This window comes from Pongo abelii, chromosome 13, assembly GCF_028885655.2.
Source record: "Pongo abelii isolate AG06213 chromosome 13, NHGRI_mPonAbe1-v2.0_pri, whole genome shotgun sequence".
Lineage (NCBI taxonomy): Eukaryota > Metazoa > Chordata > Mammalia > Primates > Hominidae > Pongo > Pongo abelii.
Window position 1 is genome coordinate 91,534,091 of NC_071998.2, and position 14,139 is coordinate 91,548,229.

A 14,139-nucleotide genomic window follows, 5' to 3' on the forward strand; every position below is an offset into this window, starting at 1 on the left:
GACTACAGGCCTGCATCACAGTGCCTAGCAGGTTTTCCATATAAAATCATAGTCTGTGTATGTAGTTTTGTGGTCTGCATTTTCACTTTAACATTTATAAGCTTATTTCCATATTATATAATATACATCTTTAAATAGCTTTATAATATTCCATAGTTGTACCGCACCATTTCCTGGTGTGCAATATTTCAAATGTTTAAATATTTTAAATGTTTCTGCTATTTTCAGTATAGAGATCATGGAATTGTTTTGTAGGCAGTTGGGTACAGGTTCAAGAACAAACTGGCCTTGTTCTGGGAGTGAAACCATCCAGCAGGGTCCTGTCAGATTGGATTGGTTTGCTTTTCTGAAAAAGGGCAGATTTCTCCAAATACTACTAACATCTAGACAGTCAGTATAAACTCACGAAAAATTTTTTTAAAGGACAAGGTGAAAAGTTTGAACATATTCTGTGGGGAGTCAATACAGAATCCAGTAGAGATGAACTAAAGTTTTCCACATGTTGATAAGGCCTTAGGGAACATTAATTTATAGGACTTTCCCCAGCAATGCTCTGAAGACTGGAAATAGCACTAGCAAAAACAGATGACATGGCTTTAATATGGTTGGGAAAACCAGGTTTGAAGACTCGAAGTGGTGGGTGTGAATGTGAATACTGCCAGAGAATGAACAAAATGAGATGACACATGGGATGGTTGAAGGCAGAACATTTACTATACAGTAGGGATCCTTTTTTCTTTGTCCCATAAGAATCTGGTAGTTATTTGGTTAATTGAGAAAGTTATTTAAAGTAGAGAGTAACAAAAATGATTCATAAGTGCATGTAACATTTTATTTTAACATATACGTATTTATTAAATGTTTTGAAAGAGGGCCCATAACTTTTCTTTGAGAATAGTTTCTTTTTTTTTCTTTTTTTTTTTTTGAGACAGAGTCTCGCTCTGTAGCCCAGGCTGGAGTGCAGTGGCACGATCTTACTCACTGCTACCTCTGCCTCCCGGGTCGCAGTTCAAGCAGTTCTCCTGCCTCAACCTCCTGGGTAGCTGGGATTACAGGCTCGTGCCACCACGCCCAGCTAATTTTTGTATTTTTAGTAGAGACGGGGTTTCATCACGTTGGCCAGGCTGGTCTTGAACTCTTCACCGCGTTATCTACCCGCCTGGGCCTCCCAAAGTGCTGGGATTACAGGCGTGAGCCACCGCGCCTGGCCTCCTCTTTCTTGAACAAACCACTTGTATAATGCATTGATTACAAATTCCAGTTTTAATCCCTTTAAAAAGGAAGCTAAAGACTTGTGGATGCAGAATTCTAAATGCCACTGTAGGTTTTTTTTAAAAAGTAGCTCACCTTATTCAAGTCTTTGAATTTAGTTTTCATAGAAGTAATTTATTTTCACTCATATGAAGTGTTGAAATCACATAATTGTAGTAACAACTACATAGGCTGGGTAACTGACTCTTGAAGCACAAGAACAGCTACCTTGGTTGGAGCTAAAGTGCTCATGGATGTTCTAGAGAGGGCCTAGTAGCCTTGAGAATTCGTTGTGCCATAGGCATTGTTCTGTAGGTTTTATAGAGAATGCCACACTTTGGTTAATCTGGAGAGTTGATTAAGTTGGAGATAAGTTCTAAGAGTGTTATTGACATGGACTGGGCAATAGGAGAAGGAAAAAGGAGTGGGTAAATGAAAAGAGGTCAGAAAATTGGGGGGATAATGAAGACTATTTGGTTACAAGGGGAGGCCAGAAGTGTCAACTGCTCTAGAAGGGTCAAGAAAAGGATTGGAGGACTTAAGAAAAAAGCCACTGGATCTGAGGTTGCTTTGACCTTGAAGAAGAAGAGTTGCTATAGGAAGAAGGAGGAAGTGAGGCCTGCTGGAGGTTAAGGTACTATTAAAGGAGGGGGGATTTAACATAAACTTGGAATCAATATATTTAGGTCCCTCTATTGAAATGGAGAATAGCTGTGGCAGTATTTTGAGATCTTTTGAGATTGCCGATTATTTGACTAATTTTCCTTGTAGTGATTGTGTCAGAGAATTAGATGTAAAGTCTTTGTTTTCCCTTTACTGTAGTTTTCAACTGGGGACAGTTTTGCCCCCTTCCCCACACCCCCCACCCCCAGGATGTGGTTGCTTATGTCTGGAGACAGTTTTGGTTGTCAGAGCTGGTGTGGTCCTGCTGGCATCTAGTGGGCAGAGGCCAGGACTGTTGCTAAACAACCTCCAGTGTACAGGATATTCCCCACAACAAAGAATTATCTGGTTCTGAATGTCAGTAGTGCCCAGATTGAGAAATCCTGAATTCTCATGTAACATCTAATGAAGTTTATTTCCTTTTGGCTCTCCATGAGTGTTAGCTAACTCATAAGATCCCCAGAACTACCTTCTTTTTAATGGAAGAGTGGTAGAAAAGTATCATTCTGGAAGGCTGCTGGATCTCATTTTGAATCAGAGCCTGAAACTAGTTGTTGCTGCCAGAAGTTGGGAATTTGGGCAGCTCAGGTTCATAGAAAGCAGAGTTTCTCCCACTAGTGTGTATTGTTTCTTAGCTTTGAAATGTTAATGAAATTCTTGAGACAAGTTTTACATTTTGAGAATTGTGGGACAGATTTGCAACAAGAGCAAAATATTTTGTTCTGAGCAATTCTTGTGAGTACTTCTTTGTGTAAAACATTTTTATTTGGAGAATTGATTTTTGAGGGCCTTAGTAATGGCTTATCCATTTTACTGAATTTCCATTTTGGTTTCAGGAAGGCAGGTGCGTAATCATCATAATCATTGACAGGTAGTAGAATGTCCTCTTGATGCCTGGTACTGTACAGAATACTTGAAAACAAAGAACATTCAGAAGATGATCCCAAAATAGATTCCTTCTGTATTGGATTTAAGCTAAGGCAGTGATTCTGTTCTCAAATTCGTTAGAAATCAGCTGGGTGTGGTGGCTCACACCTGTAATCCTAGCACTTTGGGAGGCTGAAGTGGGCAGATGGCTTGAGCCCAAGAATTCAAGATCAGCCTGGGCAACATGGTGAACCCCGTCTCTACGAAAAATACAAAAATTAGCTGGGCGTGGTGGTCCACACCTGTGTCCCCCAGCTACTCAGAAGGCTGAGGCCCAGCTATTTGGGAAGCTGAGGTGGGATAATCGCTTGAGCCCAGGAGGCAGAGGTTGCAGTGAGCCATGTTCACACCACTGCACTCCAGCCTGGGAAACAGAGCGAGACCTTGTCTCAAAAAAAAAAAAAACAAAAAAAACCCAACAAAACAAAAAAAAAAACATAAGGTGTCAGAGCACTAGCAAGTCATGATTCTCTTGATAAATTAATTTTATCATGTGGTATCTGATGTAGCACAAAATTTTTTAAGACCATTGCTTAGAAATATTTATCTTATTAAATACACACAATCATTCTATTGGAATTATGTTTGCATGTATCAGTGGTGTGACCAGTGGTGGCTTATATGATCAGGGCTTTTTAAAAAATGTATTCATTTATATACATTATTTTCTATAATGGTAAGTCTGGAAAGAGGAAATCCACAGGCGGTATGGTGATTTCATGATTCTTCTGTCTTACTGTCTTGCTCCTCCTGGTCTTTCTGCTCTATCATCTTTTGGCTGCTGCAACTTTAGGCAACAGGTTTGCTCTCCAGTCAAGGAAAAAAAAGAGGAAGAATGAAGGAGGAAGGGACAGTGCCTACATATGAACACAGAGCGAGGAAGGCCGAGAAATGTAGGTTATTTAGTTGGGTACCTTGTTTCCCTGAACAAAATTGGAGTTCTCTTACTAAGTAAGAAGGGGAGAATAGATCCAAGGTAGGCAATTAGCAGTGACTGCCGCAACTACAAAACAATTTCAAATGTCCATTCATGAGCTTGTGACATTCATGACCTGACCTGTGTTCTCATGAAACATTGTTGGAATATTTGTATTGGTATTCCTTACCTATTTGTTGAACATACTTTTGCTGCTAGCCAGCAAAATATCTGAAATCATCTGATGTTAGTTGATAGCCAGCAACAAATCTGAAATAATCTCAGATATTGAAGGTTTAAGAAACATAAATGAAAAAAACCCCTTAAAAAGGAGAACAGTTTTTTTTGTTGATTTTTTTTTTCCTTTGCAAATGAGAAAATTTCATATTTGATTTTAATGAAGGTACACCCTAGTCCAGGACACCAGTGTTCCTGAGGAACATGGTTTTGGAACCACTGATATTAATATTGTTTGTGTGTACTATGAAATTACTTTCTCTTTACTTTCACTTACATTGTTTTCCTAGATAAAAACATTCTCTTTTCTTTTCTGTCTTTTAGTATTACTCATATATTGTGGGCAATTAGAACATTCTATATTTAAAATATCTTTCCCAAATTCTTTATAATGATCCTATATTAGCTTTATTATGATAAAAAAGCCTTATTAATTTTTCAAGGTTAATACAAGTCTTGTTTTTTCTGACACTGCACCCTATGCCTCAAATCCAGTTTTGTCCCCTGTCTCTTGAACTCCTACAGCAGTCAAAGACTGTATGACACATTTAGCCCCTTAATTATAGACTGTATTGAATTCATCACTAATTGTTGCATATATTAGCAAGATCATTCCCTGTTACATTTTTTTCCTGTGTGTCCAAAATTCTTAGCATAGTTTTAAGTACCTAGTAGATGCTTAGTAATTGCTTTCTGATGATAAACTAATCACATTTATGCATGAACACACATGAAACTAGCATGGATTTGATAGCAAGATATGCATAAAATAAAATATGGCTAATGACCAGAGTAATCAGAATTTCATGACTTTTACCCTTACCTATTAATGATATAGGACCTCTAGCACCCTCATAAATGCCTCCCTCCAAGCTTTATTCTGGGAGTCACCAAACTGTGTTTGATGTGTGCTCACTAATGCATTCCACTGCTACATGACACCTGTCTTTTTCTTCCTGTGCTGTTTGCTGCCTCTGCAGTTGCATGCTGGTACCTCCTGTCAGATATCAGAGGTCTACCTCTTTGCCCGACACTACCATCTCCTTGGTCTTAGGCTGTCCTGCTAGATACATTGCTGATATTCAGGGACTGTTGATGTGTCCCAGCTCCTTTCTCCCCATGTATTATGTCTTGTGTGAGCATCAAAGCAGAGCTTGTCACTTCGTTTTTAGTGAAAATCATTCTTTAGTTTCTTTGTTGTAGCTCCTCTGTCTCTGTTATGAGTTCTTGGGGCTGGGCTGGAGGAGCAAACCAAGTCTTTAGAAGGGGCTATGCTCAGGATCACTTCTCTTGTTCAAGGCTGTGTTTATGCCAAGTTCTTTTTTTTGAGACAGAGTCTTGCTCTTTCACTCAGGCTGGAGTGCAGTGGCATGATCTCCTCACTGCAGCCTCCTCCTCCTGGGTTCAAGTGATCCTCCCACCTCAGCCTCCCAAGTAGCTGGGACTGCAGGCATGTACCACCATGCCCAGCTAATTTTTGTGTTTTTAGTAGAAACAAGGTTTCATTATGTTGGCCAAGCTGGTCTCGAACTCCTGACCTCAGGTGATCCATCTAGCTCAGCCTCCCACAGTGCTGGGATTACAGGCGTGAGCCATCAGGCCCAGCCAGTGGGACCAAGCTTTTCTGCCTCACATTAGCAGGGATGATTATTCCCCTAAAGTATTCTGTAGTCCCTCATACAAACATTCCTTGGGGTTACCAAACGTGACTCCTGGTGGCAGGGATGGTTTAGGTTCTAGCTTGCAATCCACTGTACCTGTAAAGTACAACAGGTAAAACATTACAATTCAAGAGTCTCAAAGTAGCAAATCATAACTCAGAGCATTATCTTGCCTCGCAGACAAAAAAACACTTTACTTATTCTTGTTTTTTATGTCTGATTGTAATAGAACCCAGTGTGAACTTTAAGCCTACAAAGAAAGGAGAAAAGACAAATGCACTGTATTTCATTAGTCAAATTGTGCAGTTCTTATTTCTGTAGCCTGTAAACTTGATTAAGCTCTTAGTTGAGCAGATATTGTACATTCTTACCCTCTTTTACAGGGCAGTTCTTTCTTAATATTTTGTTATCTTACTTTTGTCTGAAGATGTGTATTTGATAGTAATTGGAAACAGACGTTGTCCAAGTTTCTAGCAGAAGTGTGGGTAGATAGGGAGAAAATCCCTATACCTAGGATTGAGCCTCAAGAGCTAAAGCAAATGGTCAAGGGGGAAAGGGAAGAGACAGCAAAAATGGGGAGGTAAGGAGAACCAAGGACATAAAGCTTCCACAGCCAGGGTGATGAGGAATGAAAAGATGGCCTTCTCTACCTAGAATAGTTTGTGAAACAGTAAGAATAACAAAATGCTTGTGTTAGCTTTCTCTTGCTTTAAGTTTCCACTCATGTCTTTTTTTTTTTTTTTTTTTGGTGAATGCTTGAGCTTTAATCCAATTCTGTGCACCTGAGATCATTTAAGGAAAATAACTTTTTGTAACCCAGAAATCATTTAAGAAAGATAATTTTTTTGTAACCCACCGAGATGTGATCTTGCCCTTGTGCAGTACTTAGTTGACAGTGACTACTCAAGTAAGTACTGTTGACTGTCAACTCCTTAGGGATTCAGATACTTGATTGCCAGCTTTTCGGAGGGTCAGCTGGAAGTAGGAGACCCAAGACACCACTGCAGAGCAGTGGGAACAAATGGGGTAGAGAGGTAATGAAATGTCACTAGGACAGTTGTCACCGGACATAGAATTCCCTTGACTTAGTTTACTGAGTCCTGCTTTGAAATCTAGAAATAGAAAACAACCAGGAATGGGGATAACTGGAGAAATGCTCCCTTAGATCTCTTTGCCGGGACTGCGTCATGATCTTTCCCAGAGAGTCTCAGCTTTTGAGTAGCAGAATCAGGAGTTAATCTAGGACTCTGTCTGCTCCCAGATTCACGTATTCACCACTACACTGGGATGGTTTTTTTTTTTTTTTAAAAACAGTCATTTGTTTATTGTTTGCCTAAGTGCATTTGTTTTTGTAGGCTCTCATTCCCCGTACAAAGTATATGAAAATTGCATTGTAGTGATTTTCACCCCCTTTCACTGGTTGGCAGCTTCAAGCACTAACCTTGAAGCTTAATTTGATGCTTAATGTTGGAGCAGGAGCAATATGACCACAGAGTTCTGGTATTGTTGATTGGCTCTGCTTGCTTTGGTAGAGTCAACTTAATTCAGTCCATTAAAAGTTTTAAGTCTAGTAAGATTTTGAATCTCTTTAATTCTGTGTACACAAATGCTCCATATATATTTATTGTATGAAATTCAGATTCACTGTTCTTTTGTAGTTAAAATAGTTTGTCTAGAATGAATAATGATCACCCAAAATTTATTCTGCATACCAAAAGAATTAAGATAATTTTTATCTCATTTAATTAATATTACTGTTAATTCTCATTAGCCTTAAAAGTAACTTACTAGAAAAATAACCTAAAATGTTAAATAAGAAATAGTAAGATTGTTATCTTAAGGCCTTAGAAGGCAAAATAGAAAAATTCCACAGATTTACCTTTGGAAATTATGTTAAGTCCTGAAATTTTGAGTTCTATTTTGAGTTACTTTTAGGCTCATTATTATGCAGGATTCTGTTTGGGGAATACTGAGCATTTTGTGTCTTACAGAATTTCTTTTTGTATATTTATGTCTTATTACACTACTGAATGGGGGGACTCAATACATTTTAAGGACTTTTTCATACACACACACACACACACACACACACACGTAATAGAAAGCCAAATATATATGTCAAACAATTTTTTTCTTTTGCAGAATTAAATGTGAGGGAGTCTGACGTAAGAGTTTGTGATGAGTCATCATGTAAATACGGAGGAGTCTGTAAAGAAGATGGAGATGGTTTGAAATGTGCATGCCAATTTCAGGTGAGGAAACCCAACCTATTTTGCAAAGTTTTATATTCTTTGTATTTTATAATTCTAAATTCTTCAAATTAAAAAACCTAAAACACCTTGAACCCCATAAAGAAACTGGGGTCACAGCCCCTTAGTTCTTTTTTGTCAGATGATGCCCTGTTATTTGTATCTTCCATGCTGCTTGCATGGAATTGAGAGGACGGATTGACAATAATAGATGTGACAATTCTTTGAAAAAATGTCAAATTTCTATTTAAATGTAAGGTATAATTGTCACTGAAAGGAAAGAAAGTACAGGTTGAACTAGAGTCTCTTATTTTAAATGTTGGCATCTTTTTCCTTTTCTTCTCCTTCTAGTCTGTCTCTTTCTCTTCCATTCTTATTTGTTGCTGTCTCATCTCTTCAGGCCACAGAACTTGACTGACTTGGAGACTCGGGGTAAGTCAAGGTTAGAGCTCGAATAGCAAGTGGAACCTCAAACTAAGAGTGTAAATATTTTTGCTTTTCAGATGCTCTTTTAGTTGTGATTCTGTTGTCTAAAAAAGTAAAACAAGGGAAATATGTTACATTTAATTCTTTCTTTTTATTTTCTGTGGTTAAATGGTAATCAGACTTCAGAATGTTTCTTACAAGATGGTCTCTGATGGCTGATTTGATATGAGGTGAAAAAGGAACTAGAATTTTTTTTCCACTCACAATTTTATTCTAAACGTACCCACCATTTGGGTTTTGAGGGGAAGAAAGGGTACAGAAATCAGGAATGAAAGCATAGGAGAGTTAGTATTTCTGGTAACCCTGTGACCTCAGGCAAATTTCTGTATGATCTCAGGTGATTTTCTTGGCATCAGTATTCTATCTGAAAAGTGAAGGCACGTTTCCTACCCTTGAACTTATGATACTGTAATGAGAATCAAAATTGGAAAGAAAGCTTGCATATGAAACGTCTTTGAAAACTGTAAACCATCAGGTGGTTTATTTTAATTAAAAGAAGTGGAGAGTTTAGGTAAAGGAGGAAGGATATGTAGGTATACTGTTGTCCAGCCAGTTTCTTCATGGTCGAAAGGGGCTTTACATTCAATTACATAGAATGATAGGAGGGTTTCTCTTGGGCATTTTCATATCAGCCACTTTCTGCCAAGCTTTCTTAGGTAGCTTTTGGCTGGCTTCAGATCCCTGCTGCCTGTTGGCTGGAGACATCATTTCTTTGCCAAGAGCGCCTTTCCATAGATCTCTGCATAGCATGGAAGGTGACTTTAGCCAGAATGAAATGAGAAGTTGGTGATAATTTGAACTGTTTTCCCCCTGAACCTAATGTGTTATTTTTCTCTGACTGCTTTCAAGATTTTCTCCTTACTGTTTTTGACTATTAAGTACTGTGGTATGGTTTTCCTTGAACTTATCATGCTTGGGGTTGGCAGAGCTTCTGAAATCTATTTGTTACTCAGTTTGAGAAATATTTTGTCATTATTTCTTAAAGTTTTTTTTCTGCTTATTATTTCTTGTAATCTGGGACTTCCATGATGTGTTAGACCTTTTGATACTGTCTCAAGGTCCCTGATACTCTGTTCATTTTTTCCCCAATTTTTTCCTATTCTTTACATTAGATAATTTTTATTGATCTGTCTTCAGATTCACTAATCCTTTCTTTTGTCATCTCCATTCTTCCCACCCAGTGAGTTTTTAATTGTAGATTTTTTATGTTTAGAATTTAGTTTCTATTTACCTGCTGGGATTTCCTCTTTTCATTCACTGTAAACATATTTTCCTTGAGCGTAGATGTTATTGCCGCTTTAAAATATGTCTGCTAATGTCCATATCTAGATTTTTTACATTTAGAATTTAGTTTCTATTTACCTGCTGGGATTTCCTCTTTTCATTCACTGTGAGCATATTTTCCTTGAGCGTAGATGTTATTGCCGCTTTAAAATATGTCTGCTAATGTCCATATCTAGGACATCCTCAGGTGTTGCCTCTGTTGATTGTTTTCTCATGTGAGAATGGACCATATTTTCCTGTTTCTTCACATTAGAGTAACTTTGAATTTATCCTATACATTGTGAATCATATGTTTTAGAGTGTGTGAGTTTTGTTATGTTCCTTTGAAGATTATTGTTATTTTTGAAACTGTTGGCTGAACTCAAACTGCAGATTCTGCCTTACTTGTGGTGGGCAGCAACACAAATATCAATTCATTTCTTTTAGCCTCACTGGAACTACTTGGAGTCTGCCCCATGTGTGGTTTAGGGGTCTGCCAGAAACGTGCTCTGAGTTTATACGCGGAAACTGGGACTCCCCTCAAACTCTCTCCTTTCCAAGATTTCCCTCTCACTTTTTAGTGGCTGTGGTTGTCCTCAGGTCTGTTATCTGGTTCGTTAAAAGAAAGATGGTGGGTTTTGTTGTTGAAGATTGAGTCACCCTGTGTGGGGAAGACCAGGGCTGTTCTCCTCTTTAGCTGCTGTGTTTCCTTAGGTTAAATTCCTTGAGGTGGAATTGTTGGGCCAGTGGATGCTCATGTGCAGATTAACGTTATCACCAGTAGCCTCATATCAGATGTCCTGTTTCCCCTCAACCTTTTGGTAGTGGATTTTGTTGGTCCTTTTAAATTTACAAATCTGAAAGACAAAAACAATTTTTATTTGCATTTGATTACTAGAGAAATTGAAAATGTGCCGTATATTTGTTACCATTTTTTTTGTGAATTAATATTTCATATTCTGTGTCTAGTTTTTGGGGTATTTTCTTTTTCCCTCATGTTGATTTGTAAAGACATATGTGTATGCATATATATATACTCTGTACAATACAATATTGGAATATATATATATTGCTTACTATGCTGAGCATTTGATATTAACTCATAAACTCTCAAGAGAACCTGCTGCTTTGATTTATTTATTTATTTTTATGTATTTATTTTTTTTTTTGAGATGGAGCCTCACTCTGTTGCCAGGCTGGAGTGCAGTGGTGCGATCGTGGCTCACTGCAACCTCTGCCTCCCGGGTTCAAACGATTCTCCTGCCTCAGCCTCCCTAGTAGCTGAGACTACAGGTGCATGCCACCACACCCAGCTAATTTTTGTGTTTTTAGTAGAGACAGGGTTTCACCATATTGGCCAGGATGGTCTCGAACTCTTGACCTTGTGATCTGCCTGCCTTGACCTCCCAAAGTGCTGGGATTACAGGCATGAGCCACCGCGCCTGACTACTTTGATTTATTTTTAAAAAGAGTAATGTATGCCCATAGTAAACAACTTGAACAATATAAGAAGATATGTAGCAAAAAAAGCTTCCACTCCAGACTGTCAACTCTTCTCAGAGGCAACATCTGTTACTTCTTGCATTTCCTTCTAGAAATATTTTGTGTGTATATAAATTTGTTTAATTCCCCTTTTAAATATTAAGTCATTTAATAGTATTTATCTTGGAGATTGTTCCTTTCCAGGAACAATAGATTCCAAAGAACTTTATATTTTAAAGAAGTTATCCTAATTTCATTTTTTGTTTTTCTTTTTAACACTATGTATTCTTAATTGACAAAAATAATTGTGTATCTTAGTTTCATTTTCATTTTGTTTATATTTTAGACACAAAGAAATTTCAGATTTTCACCTTATATTTATCTGTCTTTTTTTTTGTTTGAGACGGGGTCTCACTCTGTTGCCTAGGTGGGAGTGCAGTGACACAATCATAGCTCACTGTAGCCTTGACCTCCTGGGCTCAAATGATCTTCCCACCCCAGCCTCCTGAGTAGCTGGGACAGCAGGTGTGCATCACCACACCTGGCTGATTAAAAAATTTTTTTTTTGTAGAGCCAAGACCTCTAGGTTGCCCAGACTGGTCTTGAACTCCTGGGCTCAAGCAGTCTTCCCACCTCGGTGTCCCAAAGTGCTGGGATTATGGGTATGAGCTACTACGCCCAGCCCTGCTTTTCTTCATTTTTTGAGAAAAGTATTTCCCTGAAACTCTAAGATTATAAAGAAATAGCCTTTTTGACGTTTTAAAAAATATACTTGAACAGCTAGAAAATCCTTCCATGATCTGTCTGAATTCCTTGCATTTTTACCTTGTGGCAAAGCAGGGAAGGAAAATATGTTGGGAGTTGACACCATTAGACATTTATCCAGTGCTTACTTGTGCTGGGTATGAGACTAGATGCTGAGGATGTAAAGATGTTTAAAGACTGGCTCCTTGCCTTGTAGGAGCAAACTGCCTCAGGGCTTACAGTATAGTTTGATCTTGCTACTGAGTGAACCTTCCTTTGACCATTCTGCCTTCCTTTATAAGATTATAAATCTGTTGAAGGTAGACTTAGGTTATTGCCAGCTTAAAAATAATGACCTGACATGCCCATTAAACCCTTCTCTGCTGGATGCTTTAGCAGTATCTTTCAATTCATTTTAAAAACTTGCTTATGATTCAGCATGCTTTTAGTGCTAAATAGAAGCTTTCTGGGACATTATTTAAATACGTTTTAACAGATAACAGGATTTTAAATAAAAATTCAAATTGTTTTTTTTCAGTCTGCTAATAAGAGCTATTATCTTGCCACATATATAAACAAAGCCACTTTTGTTAATTTGGTATATAGAAAAATGATGAATACTGCATCTTTCCCTGAAAGCTTTATATAGAGTACAGTCTATGACTTTTTTTCCTGTTTTCTTTCTTCGTCTTTGTTCTGGCGTTCTCTGAACTATGTGCCTTTCTTCCTGTATTTATCAATGTCTGCTCTTGCTAGGTGACATGCCCTCTTATTAGACCCTTTGTTAGTCACAGTTCTCCAGAGAAACAGAAACACATACACACACACAAACACACACACATACACATGAATGTGAGAGCGAGCAAGCAATAAGGAATTAGCTCATTTGATTATGGAGGCTGAGAAGTCCTACAGTCTGTCATCTGTATACTAGCCCAGGAAAGCCAATGGTATAAGTCCTTATCTGAGACTGAAGGCCTGGGCACCAGGAGAAGATTGATGTCCCAGCTTAAGCGGTCAAGCAGAAGGAGAGAAGAATTCTATTCAGTTCCTCAATGGATTGAATAGTGTCCACTCACACTGAGGAGGGCAGTCTGCTTTACTTGATCTACTGATGCAAATATTAATCTCATCTAGAAATTCCTTCACAGATAAACCCAGAAATGATGTTTAGTCTGGGCACCATGGGGCCCAGTCAAGTTGACACAGAAAATTAATCATCACAACCTTGTTATTATTTTCTACTTGCTGTATTCAGCATAGTTCCTGACACACAGTAGGTACACAATAAATGCTTAAATGGATGCAGTTCTAGAGTCGTCCACTGCTCCATCTTTCTAAACTACTTAAAGTAGCTGGCAACATCATCACATTCTTCTAGCTAAAGAAAAGGTTTAGGGGAGAGTTCTTCCTCCCAACAAGGGTGGCAATATAGAGGAGCAGACTTTAGGTTAGACTTAGAATCCAACATTAGTGCATAAGTCAGAAATCACATGTTGTTAAAATTGTCCAACTCCCATAATTTGTCCATTAGCATAATAAGAGGCTTCCAGGAGAGACCCATGGAAACTGAGAATGACCAACAGCAGGTCTACTTCTCCCATCTCACACTCACTCCTAGGTATGTGCTCGTGAGGGTGAATTTCAGAGACATTAAGTCCTCTGCTCACCAAGTGACAGATGGCAATACACCACTGACTTAACTTGAGCGTGTAGTGGTTAAAATACATCATTTGGGAGGAATTGTGGCTCTTCCACTTAATAGTGACTGTTGGCAAATACTTATGACTGAGAAATGATACTAGCAGTAGCAAAATAGCTAATGTTTATTGAGAATGTACCATGGTCAGATAGAAATGCCAAAGGTAGATTATCTTATTTAATCTTCCTAACAACTTTGTTAGGTAGGTAGTATTATAATCACCATTGTACACCATTGAACATGGTGATGGTGCTAGCACATAGTCACATGGTTGGTGGGCTCAGGATTTGAATTCAAACATTTTTGGCTTCATAGCCTTAGCTCTAAGCATTAAACCATGTGCTTCACATGGTTATGATATTTAAGTTAGGACACTTAAAGTTGTAGACCAATGCTTACTGGATAAAAACTGTTGAATAAATGTTAAGATTCTCAGTCCTATCAGAATTAATGCTTCATTTTAATATTCAGTTTCTTTCCTATCCTTAGAAGAAATTCATGGATAAATTAACCTATGTAAACACATGATTAAAGAAATGAATTTAATGCATGATTGCA

The 14,139-nt window shown here is 38.1% G+C and overlaps 1 protein-coding gene across 1 annotated transcript in view; it reads left to right on the plus strand.

Moving 5' to 3' along the window:
* The window catches only part of TMEFF1 (transmembrane protein with EGF like and two follistatin like domains 1), a 102,225-nt gene that overhangs the window by 18,060 nt on the left and 70,026 nt on the right, over nucleotides 1–14,139 (plus strand). The window contains exon 2 of the mRNA XM_009244697.4: nucleotides 7,798–7,907. Coding sequence (XP_009242972.2) covers nucleotides 7,798–7,907 — 110 coding nt within the window. The remainder of the gene's footprint in view (nucleotides 1–7,797; nucleotides 7,908–14,139) is intronic.